Source organism: Acanthopagrus latus, chromosome 17 (genome assembly GCF_904848185.1).
Source record: "Acanthopagrus latus isolate v.2019 chromosome 17, fAcaLat1.1, whole genome shotgun sequence".
In the NCBI taxonomy this organism is placed as follows: domain Eukaryota; kingdom Metazoa; phylum Chordata; class Actinopteri; order Spariformes; family Sparidae; genus Acanthopagrus; species Acanthopagrus latus.
In genome coordinates this window covers 16,440,993-16,464,212 of record NC_051055.1, presented here as the reverse complement: position 1 = coordinate 16,464,212, position 23,220 = coordinate 16,440,993, and the positions used below count along the sequence as shown (strand labels likewise).

Here is a 23,220-nt window from a genome sequence, read left to right as displayed (position 1 = left end):
TCTGTAATATTCAGCAGTGCATTAGTATTATACCTTCTATGTTTTATCATCATCTTAGTTTGTGGTCTCTGGCATGCTGTCCTACGCAGCTGGACGATCTCCCAACATGCATGTGGTAAGATAAAAATCTGTTCTTGGTTCTTTTCTTACAGAGACAATTTCAGAACATAGAAAAACACGAATCCTTTAACTACAATAGATGAATTAACCCTTTGATGAAAAAAAAAAATACAGGGGTACACTGGCTGTGTAGATATAGTTGAGATTTAGATTTAGATTTAGATATGCTAATACAAACTTTTATCCCGCAAATGTGAAAAACAGTGTGCTTTAAATTTTAAATATCTGAAATATACAATAAATATAAATGTATAACTGATATGTAAAATGTATGAATATGTGTAATGTAAATGTGAAATACAGTGTTCTTCTTATTTCAAATGCCTATATATGTAAATAAAATGATATCTATAAAACATTATTTGATGATGAAACAAGAGGTTTGTTTTAAATAATTTTATATAGAATGTGTAAATAATCTGAATCTGTTCATTTGAAACATGGATCAAAATCACCACAAGTAGTCTGATCCTGGTTTTGTGAGAAACGTCATCAGTATTGTGATGTATTTTCTTTTGGTTCCTCGTGTTTTTCAGTAACAGCTGCATCATTACTGTGTTTTTACCCTCCAGACAAAGCTGTCATTCTCCCTGAACATCATCAGCCTCTTCTGGTCACTTGCTGCAGTCTGGATGTGGGGAGTGGAGTTAGCGTTATCACCGTGGAACAGGATAAAGGTAAACAGCATCTATCTTGTATTAAGTAACCTCTGTGTCTCTCTGAAATAGCAAATGTGTATTTACTTCTACTATTTTTATAGTCCATTGAAGGAATCATGGGGCTGATTGTGACTCTGCTGGTTGTTGAAAAGTTAATGGCCGTGTTCTTGATCTACTGGTTGAGTAAAGCTGTATGCAGACAAAGCTTCAACACTTTGGTACGTCGTTTTCTTCACATATACAAATGCAGGAAGAGGAAGAAGATTCTTTGTAAGTAATCTTGCTCCTTCTTTGTTCTGCAGCCCATCATACTGCTGAAACAAGGAGACTGAGATTAAAGGTGTGATGGAGCTCAACAAACCAACGACCGACCACTTATTGACATGTGGAGTGTAAATGTCAAACAATGATCCCTCTACATGCAAATGAACAAAGAATGTAAAAAATAACAATTCTTTTCATTTCAGAAGTAGTTGGAAAATACGCAAACAGCAGCTTTTATATGAGTGATCCACTTGTTGGACATCAATTATTGTTTTTATATGTTTGCCTGATTATATTGCATTATGATTATATTGTTGCATTGTACGTGATTCAAATGTTCGTTTTTAAGGTTGTAAGAGATTTTGTGCTGCTTGACTATTATTCTGCATTGTGGTATTGTAGACCACCACTTTGGCTCACTTTAGTGGATTATTGATACCCAGCTGTCCGTCAACATGGGTAATCCTGACTGTTCTTATCTTGAATGAAGTAGAAAAGTTGAGACGGCTGACAGATTCTTCAGTTCAAGACTTAATCTTTATTGTTTTTCAAATATTTATCCATAAGTCATTTAGCTTTTTTTACTTAGATCCACGATTTCACAAGGGTGGAAAAAAAAATGTTGTTCAGCTCCTCAAATTACTGAACTTAAATCATTTTTTGGGCACTTGTACCAAGAACAATTTGAATTCATATTTAAATCTTCCATCTGCATTTCTGTAGCCAATAAGACCATCTGATCAAAAACGGGCCAATGAAAAAACTGATGTAAAAAAACATCGAAACATTGAACATCAAGAGATAAAAAGTAACTAATACTCCGAGGAGTGTTTGAGAAGAATACATTGTACTTTTGCTTTTAGTTTTATTTTAATACTATAACTCTTATTTATATTTGAGTAATATCTGAGTAATGTAACTGTACTTGTACCTGAGTACAGATTGTCAGGACTCTTTCTACCACTGATGTTTTCTGTCTTTCTTTCTTTGTTGAAGTCATTGTTTATTTTTCACTCTGTTCTTTGAGAATCAGCAAATAAAAGTGATTATTTTATTTATTAGTGGTTCATTTGTCTTCTTGTGGACCCCCAACACACTCCTCTACATTGGACAGATAACAGCCAGAAATAATAAGCTGGTTTTAAGATAAAAACATATGTGAATATTCCCGGAGTGGTAAATCTGATTTTGGCATCAGTTAGGAAACAAAGGGTAACACAATTTTGATGTAATATTTTTGCTACATATGGCAAATGAAATGTTGTTTGGACTCACAATAATCAAGAGCAAAAACAGAGAAAGAAAAATTAAATATCTGCCTTAGTAAACGTAAAAGTTTTAGGTAAATTTGCAAATCCAAATGTGTTGAACCAAGCTGATCCTTTCCCCAGGGTACTCTGTCATTGCAGTATTATTGTTTTTACCTCTATGCTCAATTTTCTGGAGAGAAAAACACATCAAATGTCTCCTAAAACATAAGAGAGAACATGAACAGTAGATCTTTGGGGTGACTTCTTGCACCCTGCTGTGAGCTGCAGGATGTTTTGGGGTTTTAGTGACGTGTGACACCAGCAGCAGCCGCGTGGGGGCGACAAACACACTCTAAATTAAATCAAGTAAACGTAGTTTTCAGTGAGGGGTGTTTTCTAGGAAACACTTTCATTTGACCTTCAATTGGTTGTTTTGTTACACCACATTAAGTTGGGATTCATAACATGTTCGTCTGGAGTTGGAACTATTTCATTCTCAATATCTGTCTGAAACAGTGTTCAGACAACATCTTCACTTCCCTGCAGATACTTTGAAAGATGAGGTCACGTCACGCCTTGACTTCCTCACTCTACCAGTGTTTTTTGAGATATTATCATGTTCAGCCTTCACTGTGTGTGTGTGTGTGTGTGTGTGTGTGTGTGTGTGTGTGTGTGCGTGTGTGCCTCTTTGCCATAAGTGATATGTTATGGTACACAACAAAAACACTTTTCTTTAAATTCATGATCACAGATATGTTTGAATCAAAGATTTTCACAGTTTTAACTGTTCAAATTTGAAAGTGTGCAAGAAAATTGTGTGTGTTTGCGCATGTGTGTGTGTCAGAGTGAGAGAGCGGTAGAGATAGAAAGAAAAAAAAAAACCACTTGGCTTCCTGGGTCATTTCCTCATCAAACTCATTTTACAGAGAAGAGAGAAGTTCAGATCTGAATCCAGACACGAGAAGTGAGGAAGGTAATGGATGAAGACCTCAGCGACAGATCACCACAGAGATGTAACCTGCTTTAACATCCTTTACCTTTGTTTTTGTTCCCAGGAGAATGAAGAAGACATTTGTGTGTGACGAATCAATGATCATCACCATTCCCATTGGGAGTCTGAACGACGCTCGGGAGGGTCAACTGATGCCGGAGAAATTTCATTGTGTGTACAAAGATTCCTACAAGGTCTTTGCACTCAATGAGAAACCTAAACCTGTCGGGGTAAGTTGAATTGTTTCTTACACAGGTGGAGTCATCATCATGAGCTTGTATTTTTTGCTTTAACTCGACTGAGATGCAGCACTGTGATGAGGTATCTTTCTCTTTTCTTGTTAGGCAGCCCAGGCCATCGCTGGTGTGTTCATTGTCACCCTCGGTCTGATTCTTATTCCCGGATATCGCTACACGCCACTCCACTACATCTACATTCTACCCAGTGTTGTGGTAAATACAGACGAAAAACTAAAAATGTTATTCAATGATGATTCAGGGGAAAACCTGTATAACTAAGGGGAATACACTTAGAAAACATTTCCATTGTTATTTACTGTGCTTGTGTGATTTTGAACAGTATCTCTGCTACACTTCCTTGTGTTGCTGTGACATTTCAGTTTCCCAGCGTGGGGTCAACAAAGCTCATCTTATTTTTATCCTACATTATCTTGTATTTGTTGATTTTCTGTAATATTCAGCAGTGCATTAGTATTATACCTTCTATGTTTTATCATCATCTTAGTTTGTGGTCTCTGGCATGCTGTCCTACGCAGCTGGACGATCTCCCAACATGCATGTGGTAAGATAAAAATCTGTTCTTGGTTCTTTTCTTACAGAGACAATTTCAGAGCATAGAAAAAAACGAATCCTTTAACTACAATAGATGAATTAACGCTTTGATGAAAAAAAAAAATACAGGCGTACACTGACTGTGTAGATATAGTGAGATTTAGATTTAGATTTAGATATGCTAATACAAACTTTTATCCCGCAAATGTGAAAAACAGTGTGCTTTGAATTTTAAATATCTGAAATATACAATAAATATAAATGTATAATTGATATGTAAAATGTATGAATATGTGTAATGTAAATGTGAAATACAGTGTTCTTCTTATTTCAAATGCATACATATGTAAATAAAATGATATCTATAAAACATTATTTGATGATGAAACAAGAGGTTAGTTTTGAAATAATTTTATGTAGAATGTATAAATAATTTGAACCTGTTCATTTGAAACATGGATCAAAATCACCACAAGTAGTTTGATCCTGGTTTTGTGAGAAACGTCATCAGTATTGTGATGTATTTTCTTTTGGTTCCTCGTGTTTTTCAGTAACAGCTGCATCATTACTGTGTTTTTACCCTCCAGACAAAGCTGTCATTCTCCCTGAACATCATCAGCCTCTTCTGGTCACTTGCTGCAGTCTGGATGTGGGGAGTGGAGTTAGCGTCACCACCGCGGAACGGGATAAATGTAAACAGCATCTATCTTGTATTAAGTAACCTCTGTGTCTCTCTGAAATAGCAAATGTGTATTTACTTCTACTATTTTTATAGCTCATTGAAGGAATCATGGGGCTGATTGTGACTCTGCTGGTTGTTGAAAAGTTAATGGCCGTGTTCCTGATCTACTGGTTGAGTAAAGCTGTATGCAGACAAAGCTTCAACACTTTGGTACGTCGTTTTCTTCACATATACAAATGCAGGAAGAGAGGAAATGCAAGAAGATTCTTTGTAAGTAATCTTGCTCCTTCTTTGTTCTGCAGCCCATCATACTGCTGAAACAAGGAGACTGAGATTAAAGATGTGATGGAGCTCAACAAACCAACGACCGACCACTTATTGACAATGTGGAGTGTAAATGTCAAACAATGATCCCTCTACATGCAAATGAACAAAGAATGTAAAAAATAACAATTGTTTTCATTCAGAAGTAGTTGGAAAATATGCAAACAGCAGCTTTTATATGAGTGCTCCACTTGTTGGACATCAATTATTGTTTTATATGTTTGCCTGATTATATTGCATTGTGATTATATTGTTGCATTGTACGTGATTCAAATGTTCGTTTTTAAGGTTGTAAGAGATTTTGTGCTGCTTGACTATTATTCTGCATTGTGGTACTGTAGACCACCACTTTGGCTCACTTCAGTGGATTATTGATACCCAGCTGTCCGTCAACATGGGTAATCCTGACTGTTCTTATCTTGAATGAAGTAGAAAAGTTGGGACAGCTGACAGATTCTTCAATTCAAGACTTAATCTTTATTGTTTTTCAAATATTTATCCATAAGTAATTTAGCTTTTTTTACTTAGATCCACGATTTCACAAGGGTGGAAAAAAAAATGTTGTTCAGCTCCTCAAATTGCTGAGCTTAAATCATTTTTTTGGAACAATTTGAATTCATATTTAAACCTTCCATCTACATTTCTGTAGCCAATAAGACCATCTGATCAAAAACGGGCCAATGAGAAAACTGACATAAAAAACATTGAAACATTGAACTTCAACAGATAAAAAGTAACTAATACTCCGAGGAGTATTTGAGAAGAATACTTTTGCTTTTAGTTTTATTTAAATACTATAACTCTTATTTGTAATTGAGTAATATCTGAGTAATGTAACTGTACTTGTACCTGAGTACAGATTGTCAGGACTCCTTCTAACGCTGATGTTTTCTGTCTTTCTTTCTTTTTTTAATCATTGTTTATTTTTCATTCTGTTCTTTGAGAATCAGCAAATAAAAGTGATTATTTTGTTTATTAGTGGTTCATTTGTCTTCTTGTGGACCCCCAACACACTCCTCTACATTGGACAGATAACAGCCAGAAATAATAAGCTGGTTTTAAGATAAAAACATATGTGAATATTCCCGGAGTGGTAAATCTGATTTTGGCATCAGTTAGGAAACAAAGGGTAACACAATTTTGATGTAATATTTTTGCTACAAATGACAAATGAAATGTTGTTTGGACTCACAATAATCAAGAGCAACAACAGAGAAAGAAAAATTAAATATCTGCCTTTGTAAACGTAAAAGTTTTAGGTAATTTTGTAAATCCAAATGTGTTGAACCAAGCTGATCCTTTCCCCAGGGTGCTCTGTCATTGCAATATTATTGTTTTTACCTCTATGCTCAATTTTCTGGAGAGAAAAACACATAAAATGTCTCCTAATACATAAGAGAGAACATGAACAGTAGATCTTTGGGGTGACTTCTTGCACCCTGCTGTGAGCTGCAGGATGTTTTGGGGGTTTAGTGACGTGTGACACCAGCAGCGGCCGCGTGGGGGCGACAAACACACTCTAAATTAAATCAAGTAAACGTAGTTTTCAGTGAGGGATGTTTTCTAGGAAACACTTTCATTTGACATTCAAATAGTTGTTTTGTTACACCACATTAAGTTGGGATTCATAACATGTTCGTCTGGAGCCGGAACTATTTCACTCTCAATATCTGTCTGAAACTGTTCAGACAACATCTTCACTTCCCTGCAGATACTTTGAAAGATGAGATCACCTCACGCCTTGACTTTCTCAATCTACCAGTGTTTTTTGAGATATTATCATGTTCAGCCTTCACTGTGTGTGTGTGTGTGTGTGTGTGTGTGTGTGTGTGTGTGTGTGCGTGTGTGCCTCTTTGCCATAAGTGATATGTTATGGTACACAACAAAAACACTTTTCTTTAAATTCATGATCACAGATATGTTTGAATCAAAGATTTTCACAGTTTTAACTGTTCAAATTCAAAAGTGTGCAAGAAAATTGTGTGTGTTTGCGCATGTGTGTGTGTCAGAGTGAGAGAGCGGTAGACATAGAAAGAAAAAAAAAAACACTTGGCTTCCTGGGTCATTTCCTCATCAAACTCATTTTACAGAGAAGAGAGAAGTTCAGATCTGAATCCAGACACGAGAAGTGAGGAAGGTAATGGATGAAGACCTCAGCGACAGATCACCACAGAGATGTAACCTGCTTTAACATCCTTTACCTTTGTTTTTATTCCCAGGAGAATGAAGAAGACATTTGTGTGTGACGAATCAATGATCATCACCATTCCCATTGGGAGTCTGAACGACGCTCGGGAGGGTCAACTGATGCCGGAGAAATTTCGCTGTGTGTACAAAGATTCCTACAAGGTCTTTGCACTCAATGGGAAACCTAAACCTGTCGGGGTAAGTTGAATTGTTTCTTACACAGGTGGAGTCATCATCATGAGCCCGTATTTTTTGCTTTAACTCGACTGAGATGCAGCACTGTGATGAGGTATCTTTCTCTTTTCTTGTTAGGCGGTCCAGGCCATCGCTGGTGTGTTCCTTGTCACCCTCGGTCTGCTTTTTTATCCCAGACATCCCTACGGACAGATCCTCACACCTATCTACACTCTACCCAGTGTTGTGGTAAGTACAGATGTAAAAATAAAAATGTTATTCAATGATGATTTAGGGAAAAACCTGTATAACTAAGGGGAATACACTTAGAAAACATTTCCATTGTTATTTACTTTGCATTCTTTGATTTTCTGCATACGTCAGTATTATACCTTCTATGTATTATCATCATATTAGTTTGTGGTCTCTGGCATGCTGTCCTACGCAGCTGGACGATCTCCCAACATGCATGTGGTAAGATAAAAATCTGTTCTTCGTATTTTCGGAATGTGTAAATAATTTGAATCTGTTCATTTGAAACATGGATCAAAATCACCACAAGTAGTTTGATCCTGGTTTTGTGAGAAACGTCTTCAGTATTGTGATGTATTTTCTTTTGGTTCCTCATGTTTTTCAGTAACAGCTGCATCATTACTGTGTTTTTACCCTCCAGACAAAGCTGTCATTCTCCCTGAACATCATCAGCCTCTTCTGGTCACTTGCTGCAGGCTGCGTGTGTGGATTGGATTTAGCGTTTACATCACCGCGGAACAGGATAAAGGTAAACAGCATCTATCTTGTATTAAGTAACCTCTGTGTCTCTCTGAAATAGCAAATGTGTATTTACTTCTACTATTTTTATAGTTCATTGAAGGAATCATGGGGCTGATTTTGACTCTGCTGGTTGTTGAAAAGTTAATGGCCGTGTTCCTGATCTACTGGTTGAGTAAAGCTGTATGCAGACAAAGTTTCAACACTTTGGTACGTCGTTTTCTTCACATATACAAATGCAGGAAGAGGAAGAAGATTCTTTGTAAGTAATCTTGCTCCTTCTTTGTTCTGCAGCCCATCATACTGCTGAAACAAGGAGACTGAGATTAAAGGTGTGATGGAGCTCAACAAACCAACGACCGACCACTTATTGACAATGTGGAGTGTCAATGTCAAACATTGATCCCTCTACATGCAAATGAACAAAGAATGTAAAAAATACCAATTCTTTTCATTTCAGAAGTAGTTGGAAAATATGCAAACAGCAGCTTTTATGTGAGTGCTCCACTTGTTGGACATCAGTTATTGTTTTATATGTTTGCCTGATTATATTGCATTGTGATTATATTGTTGCATTGTACGTGATTCAAATGTTCGTTTTTAAGGTTGTAAGAGATTTTGTGCTGCTTGACTATTATTCTGCATTGTGGTACTGTAGACCACCACTTTGGCTCACTTTAGTGGATTATTGATACCCAGCTGTCCGTCAACATGGGTAATCCTGACTGTTCTTATCTTGAATGAAGTAGAAATGTTGAGACGGCTGACAGATTCTTCAGTTCAAGACTTAATCTTTATTGTTTTTCAAATATTTATCCATAAGTGATTTAGCTTTTTTTACTTAGATCCACGATTTCACAAGGGTGGAAAAAGTGAGCTTAAATCATTTTTTGGGCACTTGTACCAAGAACAATTTGAATTCATATTTAAACCTTCCATCTACATTTCTGTAGCCAATAAGACCATCTGATCAAAAACGGGCCAATGAGAAAACTGACATAAAAAACATTGAAACATTGAACTTCAACAGATAAAAAGTAACTAACACTCCAAGGAGTGTTTGAGAAGAATACTTTTGCTTTTAGTTTTATTCTAATACTATAACTCTTATTTGTAATTGAGTAATATCTGAGTAATGTAACTGTACTTGTACCTGAGTACAGATTGTCAGTACTCTTTCTACCACTGATGTGTTCTGTCTTTTTTCTTTTTTTAAGCATTGTTTATTTTTCATTCTGTTCTTTGAGAATCAGCAAATAAAAGTGATTATTTTGTTTATTAGTGGTTCATTTGTCTTCTTGTGGACCCCCAACACACCTCTCTACATTGGACAGATAACAGCCAGAAATAATAAGCTGGTTTTAAGATAAAAACATATGCAAATATTCCCTAAGTGGTAAATCTGCTTTTGGCATCAGTTAGTGAACAAAAAGGGTAACACAAATTTGCTGTGGTATATTTGCAACACACGACAAATGAAATGTTGCTTGGACTCACAATAATCAAGAGCAAAAACAGAGGAAGAAAAATTAAATATCTGCCTTTGTAAACGTAAAAGTTTTAGGTAATTTTGTGAATTTAAATGTGTTGAACTAAGCTGATCCTTTCCCCAGGGTACTCTGTCGTTGCAATATTATTGTTTTTATCTCTATGTTCAGTTTACTGGAGAGAAATACATGTAAAGTGTCTCCTAAAACACAAGAGAGAACATGAACAGTAGATCTTTGGGGTGACTTCTTGCACCCTGCTGTGAGCTGCAGGATGTTTTGGGGTTTTAGTGACGTGTGACACCAGCAGTGGCCACGTGGGGGCGACAAACACACTCTAAATTAAATCAAGTAAACGTAGTTTTCAATGAGGGATGTTTTTTTGGAAACACTTTCATTTGACATTCAAGTAGCTGTTAAGTTACACTGCATTAAGCTGGGATTCATAACAAGTTCGTCTGGAGCCGGAACTATTTCACTCTCAATATCTGTCTGAAACAGTGTTCAGACAACATCTTCACTCCCCTGCAGATACTTTGAAAGATGAGATCACCTCACGCCTTGACTTTCTCACTCTACCAGTGGTTTTTGAGATATTATCATGTTCAGCCTTCACTGTGTGCGTGTGTGCCTCTTTGCCATAAGTCACATGTTATGGTACACAACAAAAACACTTTTCTTTAAATTCATGATCACAGATATGTTTGAATCAAAGATTTTCACAGTTTTAACTGTTCAAATTCAAACGTGTGCAAGAAAATTGTGTGTGTTTGCGCATGTGTGTGTGTCAGAGTGAGAGAGCGGTAGAGATAGAAAGAAAAAAAAAACACTTGGCTGAAAATGGTCATGGTCAAAAAAGGTAAAATAGACATCAAGTTTGTATTTGTATCTCATCTGGCACAAAAGCTGTGGCCTAATCCCTTCCAGGAGGCGGCCATATTGGATTTGGTCATCATTTTGGTCTCAGGGACCATTGGCTCGGGCACCCTTGCTAAATCATTTTAGTATTCCGTCAGCTGCATCTGTGCTTGTAGATGAATTGGCGTGAAAAATGGGGTGTAAGGCCCATACTACAGCCAAAACGGCTTTTTTTTTGGACAGCGGCCATATTGGAATTGGAGGATTAAGGGGTCCAGATGCACCAGGTTATAAATATTAACATTCCTATGTGTTTCCCATGATCACTTAAGCTGAAAAAGATATCAGGTTTTTTATTTGTTACTCATGTGGTTCAAAAGTTATAGGCGGAACCCTCTTCAGGCAGCGGCCATATTGGATGTGGCAGCCATCTTGACCCCAAGGGTCACTTGCTCATTTCAGTATGACCTGAGTTTCATCACGCTTTTAGATGAATTTGCTCGAAAATGTGCTTTAGGCCCCCAACTATCCACAACATATGCGGCTTCAAGCCCAACTATCTCCGCTTTTGTTGCTAATTATTGCTCAAAGTCAAGCCTTGCCTGTAATCCTGAATGAAGTAGAAAAGTTGAAACGGCTGACAGATTCTTGAATCCAAGACTTAATTTTTATTGTTGTTGTCTTATTATTGTATTGTTCTTCAAATCTTTATCCATAAGTAATTAAACTTTTTTTTTTTACTTTTTCCACTATCTTACAGGGATGGAAAAGATGTAGTTCAGCTCCTCATATTACTGATATTAAATAATTTTTTGGGCACTTGTACCAAGAACAATTTGAATTCATATTTAAACCTTCCATCTGCATTTTTATAGCCAATAAGACCATCTGATCAAAAACGGGCCAATGAAAAAACTGATGTAAAAAAACAGTGAAACACCGAACATCAAGAGATAAAAAGTAACTAATACTCCGAGGAGTGTTTGAGAAGAATACTTCGTACTTTTGCTTAAGTTTTATCTTAATACTATAACTCTTATTTAGAATTGAGTAATATCTGAGTAATGTAACTGTAACTGTGCCTGAGTACAGATTGTCAGTACTTTTGCCACCACTGATGTTTTCTGTCTTTCTTTATTTTTTATTTTTATCATTTTGTTTATCAGTGGTTTATTTGTCTTCTTGTGGACCCCCAACACACTCCTCTACTTTGGACAGATAACAGCCAGAAATAATAAGCTGGTTTTAAGATCAAAACACATGTTAACATTCCCCAAATGGTAAATCTGCTTTTGGCTTCAGTTAGGGAACAAAAGGGTAACACAAATTTGCTGTGATATTTTTGCTACAAATGACAAATGAAATGTTGTTTGGACTCACAATAATCAAGGGCAAAAACAGAGGGGGGGAAAATGTAACATCTGTCATTGTAAGCGCAAAAGTTTAAGGTAATTCTGAAAAACAAACCTGTTCTGCAGCTTATACAATTAAGCTGATCCTTGCTGATCGTTCCAGGATTATTGTGTTATCCATTTTGCTCAATTTACTAAAAGTGGAGAGAAAAACATGTAATGTAACTTCTCAAAATGTCTCCTTAAACATAAGAGAGAATATGAACAGTAGATCTTTGGGGTGACTTCTTGCACCCTGTTGTGAGTTGCAGGATGTTTTGGGGCTTTAGTGACGTGTGACGCCAGGAGCGGCCACGTGGGGGCGACAAACACACACGAACTAAAGTCAAGTAGACGTACTTTTCAGTGAGGGATGTTTTCTAGGAAACACCTCCATTTGACATTCAAATAACTGTTTTGTTACACCACGTTTAAGTTGCCCCAAAAAAGCTGTCGGCTGTCATGTGTTTGTTTTGTTTTTAAACACCAACATGAGTGGTCACAGTTTGAGATAAGTGTAGTCATTTGGTGTGTCAGAAGCTTCAAGTCTGTTCACTCGTTGAGTCCTTGCACTGCGCGGAGGTCACGCTGAAAAAACAATCATAGCGGCACATGATGAAGGAGGGCATGTGCACTCTTCCGCTTTGGGACACTCCCTACAAAACATGCACACCAATCACAATCAAAAGTTGACGTTTTCTCTAAAGCTGTCTTACCCTTTCTGTTTTTTGTGTGTCTTTTTTAACCCTCTGTTGCTCATTCCGCTCAGCTGTCACTTACAACCTCCACGCCAATATCTAGCTATGTGACAATTTCTATTTACTTGAAGTATTTCCTGGTCGTGGTGGTCCCTGCTGTCTGCTGCTGGGTCTCTACTCTCTCGTGAGGAGCCGCTGCCGCTGCATGCTGCTGCTGCCGCTGCTCTCCTGACCGCGTCCATCTATGGCGTCCGTGTACAGCGGATCTCATACCCTGAGCAAGGATGATGTGAATTACAGAATGCATTTCCGAATGATAAACGAGCAGCAGGTTGAGGATATCACCATAGACTTCTTCTACAAGCCGCACACGATAACGCTGCTGACATGCACGGTGCTCAGCTTGATGTATTTCGCCTTCACAAGGTAAGTCGCTCGCGGCTAACGCTAGCTCCGAGGGCTAAGCTGCAGCTAGCCGCTCGGCTAACAGCAGCAGTGATGCTGTGACCGAGCCAGGTACACGGGGAGGGTTTAGCTAGCGTGTAGCTTCTCTTTACAGGATTTGTGTCACACAAAGGAGCTGTACATCCCCACACAGCCGCTGAAATAACTGTAGATGATGGCTGCTCCCTTTTGTTGTCATTCATTTGTTTACCTCCAGCTAATAAAAATAAGTGTTTTGTGACGTTAGTCCAGTGATGAACACTGTTTCCTGTGCTGGCATTAGCTACAACAATGTACTTAGCTAGGAAATGAGTCATAATGTTGCATTTTAAAGTGATTTTCAGCTGTGCAGACAACAAATGGCCTCACAGATGTAACATAATACAGACCACTGATGTGTTTGCAACTTGAAGATATGTCATACTTTCACATGTGAAAGTACACTCTGTTTTTAAAATGGTCTGTTTAGCAGTCTCACTGGTGGATTGAACTGTTTGTTGGGATATGTTTGTGTTTACCCTGCCTGCAGAGATGATGGGAATCCTGACAGTAATCTCTGGGTGGGGCTCATCCTGGTCATCTCCTTCTTCCTTGTCATCAGTGTATTGGCATTTCCTAACGGTGAGCTACTCAAGTTATAATTTGGCCGTAGTCAAGTGTAGTTACACAGCCCTTAGTTAGGCTGGAGGGGGTTCACAGACATTAGACATGTCAGGACAGCAAGTAATAATGACTACATTACATGACACATTTAGTTAGAACAGGGAAGCTCCCCCTTATGAGAGTTATGACTTGAAAATAGATCGTATTGCTAAATCATCACCAGGGTCATTTTGATGTTGTTCATCAGTTCTCACTGCAGGGATTTGAGCTCCTTCTCAAATCCCTAAATCACATCTGGCACCGACAGACGTGTCCAGGGATATGATGAGTATATGTGATAAATAATGCAAAAAATAGGGATGTGCAATAGATAACAGCCTGAGTAATTAATGGTCTGATATTGGATTACATACCGATGATATGAAACCAGATTGCTAACACAATCACAGCATGTATACAAGGGTTGCACAATGTGCACATGTGCAGTAATCACATCACAGGATGTGCAATGTCAAGAGATGCAAATAAACATACAAAAAGGAGAACTTACATGACACTCATTTTCCATGGCTAATCTTCAAGAGAAGTCTGTTATTTTAAATGATTTAGTCTGATTTAAGGGTTCCTGGATAAATAGTAGTTTGTTGTTTGTGAGTGCAAAGTGAACTCCCAGTCACAATCATCTTTGACATTGTATCTTCATGTGCCTCGCTGTAGGTCCGTTCACCAGACCACATCCGGCAATATGGCGAATAGTTTTTGGTGAGTACTGCTAAAACTTTCCAAGAGGGAATCCAGATTTAGTTTGGACTTCAGATTTCCATTCTTAATGTCACGTTTTCTCTGCTGTTAAGGTCTGAGTGTCCTCTACTTCCTGTTCCTGGTTCTCGTCATCTTCCTCAACTGGCAGCAGGTGAAGCAGCTAATGTACTGGCTCGACCCAAACCTGCGTTATGCCAAAAGAGAGGCGGACATAATGGTGAGTGGCGTGCTCTAGTCTTACGCAGAAAATAATTTTCAGATTGATTTGCATGCACCAGTTGTGTTCACTAGCGGGGGGGATTATCAATCATTATAATGAGGCTGTCTGTGCTTCCCTCTCTGCAGGACTATGCTGTGAACTGCCATGTCATCACCTGGGAGAGGATCTTGAGCCATTTTGACATTTTCGCATTCAGCCATTTCTGGGGATGGGGTATGAAGGCCCTGCTCATTCGCAGCTATGGCCTCTGCTGGACCATCAGTATTACCTGGGAGCTTACTGAGGTAAGGGAGCGCACAGCCGATGAGGTTATCACACATTCACATGCCCGCCTGTCTCTTTCTTTTTGTAATTTTAAGGTCATGTAATCTGGTGATGTAAGTGGTTTATCTGGTGGAAAATTGATGGGTTTTGGCCGCATTTTATGTAACATTTATCAAATGTTATTTTAGTCTAAGGAGTTCACAGAGATTCAAACATGGTGTACACTCCTAAAGCCTCCTAATCTCTTGTTCCTACAGCTGTTTTTCATGCATCTGCTGCCTAACTTTGCCGAGTGCTGGTGGGACCAGGTGATTCTGGACATTCTGCTGTGTAATGGAGGAGGCATCTGGCTCGGCATGACTGTCTGCCGTTTTCTGGAGATGAGGACCTACCACTGGGCCAGTATTAAGTATGACCTTACAGCCTGTGCTGTCTGTTACAATTATATCCGGCACCAACAAAAACATACCTATTTTATCAAGCCATTTATAGACCAAATCACTATGACACTGACGGCAACAGTCACTTCCAGGTAGACAGCTGGTGTCTTACTTGGCAAACAAGGTGGTGCATCAGATGTTTTTTTGCTGTGCTTTTTATGTACTGTGTTGCATTTGATAAACTAAATCTACCCAACAGTGATGTGGCGCAGAGGTTTTCTACCTGCAAGTTATGGTAAACAACATTGTGATTGGTGCTATAGGTTGTGAAAATGGAAGTGGTGTTTTAAACTGTAAATCTTGTGGATCAATTTCATGGTATCAACCCTGAATCAGCTGTAATGCATCTAACAAAGTGGCAGTGATAAATAGGAAAAAAATCTTTGTATTAACATGCGCCGTGCATTCAGCCTCGGCATGCAACCATTCAGCTAGTCAGATCGAGCCACAGCCAACAGTCGACTACCCTCAGATGAATTGGTGTCAATTTGGTGGCGACTGTGAGGTTAGATAGTACGATGGCTGAGGTGTGAAAGAAGGGCTGATATGGGCACTTGAATTTGTCACATTGTTGTCAAACTATTAAACAATGTTATCACACAAGCACAGATTTTCCTCATATCATGCAGGCCTGTCTCTGTGTTTTTAAACATTTTATTGATGGCTTTAATCAATATCATAAAAGTGTTCCTTAAGTGAAACATCTAAATTCAGATAAGTAACCATAACTTATGAGTTAAATTTGCAACTACTCTTTTGTAACGCTGTGATATTCCACTCGCTCAAGTCCTTCAAGATGCAATCTCAAGATGCATAAACTGTTGTTTGGAAATATGATCTCACATTTTCATCATTGCGGAGTGCACTTGAATGATTGATGCGTTGGCGTTGCTTTCATCAGGCATTGTCTACTGCACTAACATAATACTTATTGTAAATCTATCTGCAAGTCTTTGTAATCCTTCTCCTGTGCTTCCCATCCAGGGACATCCACACCACCACAGGGAAGATCAAGCGAGCCATGTTACAGTTCACCCCTGCGAGCTGGACCTACGTACGCTGGCTGGACCCAAAGTCCTCCCTGCAGCGAGTGGCGGGCGTCTACCTGTTCATGATCATTTGGCAGGTGTGTCACTGGCAAAATCATCTCTCACCATCTCACGGTGACTTAAGCGCTGACTAGTTGGGGATCATCCCATGAGCTCTGCATGCTAAGTCCGGGCTAATCTAATTACCCCCTCCGTTGTTGAAATCCAAAACCTGTCTCACATGGATCCATATAATTCATGAGCCTCCTGCTGTCCACACATTAACAGCTAATCCCATAAGAGTGAAAGAGAGGCTGGATTACTTGGCAGCGATTTATGAATGAGAAAACCATGGAGGGAGAAGTTCTAATGCTCTCCACTGAAGAGTCAACTATGGCTGCCAGGTTTTTTTACCACTGGCAATGGAAGCTGCTGTTTTTCTCATTTTCATATGGTGATGAAACAACATTGTCCTCCCCTCTCCCTCATTTAGGCAGCTCTCTTGAGGCTTTAAAAAGTAATTACCAGTCTTTAAGAATTAGTTGAGGAGATGTGGGACAGCTCAGCCCTGCTCATCTTGGTGACAGTTTAGCTGCTCTTCACAGGGTTGAACCACACAGGCTTCCGGCCAAATGAGTGAATAACACGGCAGCAGGCCTCCCTCTCATTAACTCCCAGTGTGGATGAGAGAGAGGGCCTTGGACAAAGTGTCCCCCAGAATGAACCGTCAGCATTGTTGCCAATTTGTTAATCCAAGTGTGACTTGCATTGTAAGAGGATCTTTTGTTAGTGTCCCAGCCTCAACCCAAAGCAACGAGTTACCTTTTTACAATCTACATACAGAAAACTGCCAGATTATTAAAAACGAAAAGAAGGAAAAAAGACAATTATAACATTAGATGTAATCAAGAAAGGTCCAGATTGTATTACTTGAAATAAGAAGTAATAACAGACAGTCTACATGTTTCAACTACAGACTTAAGTGTTTGACCTTTTAAGTGCACCTGCTTGTAATAAAGCACTTATCAAGAGTCTCATTGCCAGTAGACCTTACTCACAGCACACCTTCTGACTGGTTGAACACAGGTGTAACCTTTGATAATGGCTACATTCCTTGATGGTGGGCCAGTCCTGGGTATGTGTTTGTAGTCTCACTGGCATTGCCGACTGACACATGTAAATAGAACAGAGCTGTCATTATTTGCCACACCTGTCCTTGTCTATTGCTATGACATCATGTCTGCTGTGAGGGAGATTTATGGTCACTAAAAGCAGAGACTGTTTCAAAATTGATTCAAAATTACATGCTGACATACTGCCTAAAACATACTCACTCAGTGTGTACTAGGGTTGCATGAATCTCCACATCTTTCACAATATTTCAGATTTCAGTTGCTATTGTTTGATTCACATCTGGTTTTGTAATGACCAACAGATCATCGGTTGTATACGCTGACAACTGTCAAAACAATGTTAAATTCTTGAAAACGATGGGGTGTTTGTCACAACTTGACTTTATCCTCTGTCTACAGGCTTTTTACAGGTTAGTGTTAGACAAGTTCAATTACATTCACCAAAAATTAAGATTCCAGAGTTCAACAAAAAATACCCTCCAGTGATTCAACAGTAAAGAACAAAGAATTAAAAAGTTCAGTTTCATAAATCTGTCCCGAGTAAGCCCTCTTCCTAACCAAATCAGTGAAGGTTAGAAAGGTTGGAAAGGTTATCAGTTTGGTTCATTCAGTTCATTACCTGCTAGTAAACCCTCTTTTCAAATACACACAAAGAAAAAACACTTTTCTGGCCATTATTCAATCTTGACACCCTTGAGTATAAACTGCACACTGTCTACTACATTAATGATTAATCATTCATTTACCAGAAGACCGTTCACACTAACGTATACTCGAGACGACCATGTCACTGCATCACATCACATGTGAATTTATCACATGACCATATCAATCACAACATACTGGTCCGACGTCAAACACAGTTCTGTTTTGGCTGGTTTAGTAATTACAGTAATCTCACATCACATACTCAGAAAGTTGTGCTAATCTGTGATACTCATCTATTAATTTCTCACTTACATAGAATCCACATACTATGCAGTTGTAATGCACTATATACACAATCTGAGATCACATTTTGTATTAATTGTAAGTTAGTATGAGAATATGAACACAGCCAGAGACTGGTGCATGGTAACGCCAGTAAACATGTGAGACAAAAGTCTGCTCATGACAGAGAAGGCAATATGGTAATAGTCTGGCAATTTTCCAACAAGTTTTTGTGTGAAGGGCAGTTATGCAAGGCAACTTAAACCATCAAAGGGCACATCGCAACAGGGAATATATAGTTCTGTATATATAATTACTGTTGGATCAGTCAGTTCCTCATGTAGGCATACCTGTGGCTCTCATATATTTTCTCACACATGATGGGCTGAATGCCATTTAGCTGTTTCAGTTCCAGGGTCCTGGTATTGTTCATGATGAGTACAACACTGACAGTTTTTATTGTGTTGGCTCTGTAGTCTGTACTGTACCACGCTGGACTTGAAGTTGACTTGCAGCTTTAAGGCCTTCATACTTTCAAAACCAATGTGCTTTAGAACAGAGGCAAAGAAATGGAAATGTGGCTCTGTCCTACTTCTCAATGTTATATACATTACTCACTGTGTTACATTAGACATATGAAACATTATCCTCTCCTGTCTGTTTCCCTCTCTGTCCGTAGCTAACAGAGTTGAACACATTCTTCCTCAAGCATATTTTCGTCTTTCCTGCGAGCCATGCTCTCAGCTGGTGTCGGATCCTGTTCATCGGTATCATCACAGCTCCGACAGTGAGGTAAGAACATGTATTTGAATCGCTCATTTATTCATCAGAAGGGAAATAATCCTTGAACAGGTCATTCCTGTTTTTTTTGTCTGAATAGACAAAATGTTTTAAATTTTAACAAACAGACTTAAGTGAGTGGAGCTGCAGGTGAAATTTGCTAACATTTGCGCTGTGTTTGCTTTTCACTTTAGGCAATATTATGCGTACCTTACAGACACACAGTGCAAGAGAGTTGGGACCCAGTGCTGGGTGTTTGGGTAAGTGAAACCGAAGTTGTAGCCCTGACTCAAAATTAGTTGTACTACACATTATGTATCGATATGAACTGTAGTGTACCTGTGGTGTGCATACCAGATAGCCTCAAACACTGAGAGCAAATAAGAGAGGTGATGTTATCTGATCTACTGGGGTGATAAACCTCACCAAGCAAATAGTCGCTGCTGTCATGTAAAAGCCACACACACAGCCATGTTTGTTTTGTGAATGTTTAGTCCATGTGGGTCAGAGGTTTCAGTTGTGTGTGTGTGTGTGTGTTGGTTTTTCTCTCCTCATTCACAGAGCGATAGCCTTCCTGGAGGCCTTGGCGTGTATTAAGTTTGGACAGGACTTGTTCTCGAAAACACAGATCCTCTATGTGATCCTCTGGCTGCTGTGTTTGGTGAGATCAGGATCACAGCACTGCCACATTTCTGTGTCAGAATGATTTACGATGGTCTTGTGCAGTTAGTAGAAGGCTCATCATGCTTTGAAACACATGAAAACACGTGGCTGAACTTTGCTGACACTCTATTATTTCTCACATATCTATCTATTTAACCTTAAAAAAACCCAAACATTTTAACATTGAAAAAAATTCCCTGAATTATTAACACTGTCTTGTTTGATCCGTTTCAGGCCTTCATTACATTCCTGTGCCTATATGGAATGGTGTGGTTTGCTGAAAATTATGGTCCAAGAGGAAAGGTACGTTTATTGCTTCAAAGTACATCATATATATAATAAAACAGTCACCTAAATTGTCTAAGTAATTTAGTGAGTTTATTTAGTTTGTGATGTGTTTGTTTTAAACATCAGTACAAGTGATGAAACAAAAGCCCCCTCTGGACATGCATCTAGTTGTGTAAATATCGCAGCATGTTCCAAGTTGGTCACCTGAGTCACTTTTACGTTCAAGTTGGTTTTACCATATTGACCTGTTTGTAACATTTACAAACCACTTCTGAGAACTGAAACACACACTTCATTTTGTCCATCTGTCCCATCCTCATGAACCAATATTTCAGGAATGTCTCGAGGGAATTTCTTTAGATTTTGTGGAAACATCCATTTTTACTCAAAGATGGTCATTGTGTCCGTACAAAACCTCTAGTTTTTGGCCATAACTCAAGATTTCATACGCTAATCCTTACTAAATTTCACATGAATATCTAATAGGATAAAGTTATGTCTTTAACATCATAATGTTCTGCAAACCCAATTTTCTGGCCATTATTCGATGATATAACTCAAGAACAGAAGTGGAGGCTGTGACCATATTTCATATTTGGTCTGATACTGAAACGCTGATAAAAGTCTCAGGTGACGACCTTGAAACTGTGGTGACCGTATAGCTCTTCTGTGCTGCTGGGTTAAAGATGTTTGTGAAGCACCCACAGTTTATAATTCGCGGCATCCTTGCAGCAACCTCCATATTTGAAGCATCATAGTCCACCACAAGTTAATTGGTTTTGCAGATGTTTCTCACTGGAAATGATTTACTGCAATCCTGCATGTCAATACAGAAGTACTCTTAATACTCTTTATAAAATTCCTTGTTTGTCCATTGTTTCTTAATCAGTGAAGCCTGTAATGTTATATGTTCCATATATATGTCCCTGTAAAGATACTTATCACTCAGTGTACCATGAATGCTGTACGTTGTCTGTTAGCTGCTATATGTTCCCTGTCCAGTTAATGGTATGTGTGTCATGTGTCTGACCTGCTCCCCTCTCACAGAGCCTCTCAGAATGTGAAGACAGTAATTACACAGAATCTGCTGACTTCTTCTCAGAAGGATTTAAAGGTAGAGTGACTTTATTGTAACTTATCAACCATATAAAAAATATACATTAACCTTCAACTGTACTTCTGTAAAAGGCTGACCCCTAGTGTTTGGAATGGTGCTGTACGCCAAGTGTCGGTGTGCAAAGTTCAGGCACGTCTTTTTATAAACTTATTTCCAAGTGTTTGACCCCCATGTTCCAGGAGAGACGGAGCTGGACGACAACAGCCCTACGACCAGACGCAGAGGGAACACCAAATCCATCAACGGCCTGGACAGCCAGTAGGAGTTGGAGTTAAAGGCTGGTGGGTGACTCCTGAACTCACTCCAAGGAGCCTGGTGTGAAGGATCACAGGTTGAAAAAAAAAAGGCGGGGGGGGGATGAAGATGCAACCACTTCCTGGTGTAATTGAAGTCTAGAAAGCCCCAAGCTACAGTAGAGGGAGTAGAGACAGGAGGGACAGAACAGGTCCATGCAGTGTTAGCAGGATTGTACAGAGGCTTGGACAACAGAGATATATGCCTAACTGTGAGCTGTAGTTATAAAAAAATAAAATAATAATAATAATGATAAAAAAAAAACTCCTCCTAAACCACTGATCACAGGTTTGCGTGAGTGTGAAAGCAAGAGAAAGAGTGCGAATGTCTGAGGGAAAGAGGCGTCAACAAAAACTGCCGATTCTAGATGTGACTGCATGATCATTGTAGCTGAGAAACTATAATTTAGAAACATTTATCCTATGATACAGTATATCATTGATGGTTAATGTGCATTTGACCGGTTTAACACCGGTCTTAACTCCAGTATGTTGGTTCAACACATTTCAATGTTAAAAGCCATTATCTAGAATTTATCAAATTAATCGGAGCCTCTATGTTCATAGCCCAGGAAGGCTGAAGTCTTTTTTATTAGCGTCTGTTTTTTATTGTCTATTTACATCACAGATGTTGACACATGTTTGGATTTGAATGTGGGCAGGATTTCAATGCAAGACAGCTTTAGCTTGTTATCAACTGAGGTTTTTTGTTTGACCTGGAACAAAGCAAAGCACACAGTTTAAGCACTTTTCAGAATGTTTTCTTGCAAATACTGTACATTTTGTAATGTTTGAGTATTTTGTGAATCATTGTGACTTTGAGTGATTTTACTCTCCTGTCCATCTGTGGCTGCTATCTTTTTTTTTTTTTCTTTTTTTTTTTTACTGTACTGATAAGAGAGGGCAATTACTGAAAAAAAATCCTGCATGTGTTGTCAGGCTTTGTTTTGCTGTCGACCTTCTTGTTGTTGCATATGTTGCATTTGCATGGCTGTGTTAAATCAGATCAAGTGTTTTGGTAGGAAAATGTTACAATAGTAGTCAACAGATATTTATATAACACCACACACCAGGATGCCAGTATTGTTCTCTTCATGTCTCTCACTGACATTGTAACATTTTAATTTGCTCTTTGTGCCTGTTTTGCATGTTGTTGTTTTTTTTTATTCGAAACTTTTCTCAGTTTGCACTGGGACTAAATTTGGGCTTTATGTCTTTGATTCTTCTGTACTTCGAGTGCTATTCTGAATGTTTATTTTCATTTGCTCTGTCAGCATCATCTCAGTACAGATATATCCCTCATAATCCTCGACAATCCAGACGTTGACCTCTGTGGAATGGACCAGGCTACAGTAGACACTATAAATGGTACATTGTGTCTGGATTTAGATGTCATTTGCCAAAAGCAATTCTGTTGAAAATGACTTGTGCTGTTCTTTTTTCACTGTGAAATAATGAAACATATTAAAATATTTTACATTTCCTCTTAACATTTTTTGTGAGTTGTATTTCTTGGACCGTCAGAACCGCGTTTACACCCAACTTTCAACAATAAATCTCTTTTTATTACTCAGTAGATCTATAATTTGATTTTACTATTACATGCAC

General features: G+C 38.6%; 1 protein-coding gene across 1 annotated transcript; it reads left to right on the top strand.

The window, feature by feature from the left end:
- The first annotated feature begins 12,581 nt into the window (after window positions 1-12,581).
- Window positions 12,582-23,116, top strand: ptdss1a (phosphatidylserine synthase 1a). The gene is made up of 13 exons (XM_037075735.1): window positions 12,582-13,073; window positions 13,621-13,712; window positions 14,412-14,456; window positions 14,549-14,673; window positions 14,802-14,960; window positions 15,198-15,349; window positions 16,365-16,506; window positions 19,151-19,263; window positions 19,446-19,511; window positions 19,813-19,912; window positions 20,149-20,217; window positions 21,250-21,316; window positions 21,499-23,116. Exons 1-13 carry the CDS (start codon window positions 12,892-12,894, stop codon window positions 21,579-21,581), a joined length of 1,395 nt encoding a protein of 464 aa, XP_036931630.1. The 5' UTR covers window positions 12,582-12,891; the 3' UTR covers window positions 21,582-23,116.
- The last annotated feature ends 104 nt before the right edge of the window (window positions 23,117-23,220 follow it).

What these genes read in the sequence shown, in the direction of transcription:
- ptdss1a (XM_037075735.1), top strand. Translation starts at nt 12,892, where the DNA reads ATGGCGTCCGTGTACAGCGGATCTCATACCCTGAGCAAGGATGATGTG. An exon ending in ACCCAGTGCTGGGTGTTTGG is followed by an intron (nt 19,512 to 19,812) that starts GTAAGTGAAACC and finishes CCTCATTCACAG; the next exon opens with AGCGATAGCCTTCCTGGAGG. An exon ending in CTTCTCAGAAGGATTTAAAG is followed by an intron (nt 21,317 to 21,498) that starts GTAGAGTGACTT and finishes CCCATGTTCCAG; the next exon opens with GAGAGACGGAGCTGGACGAC.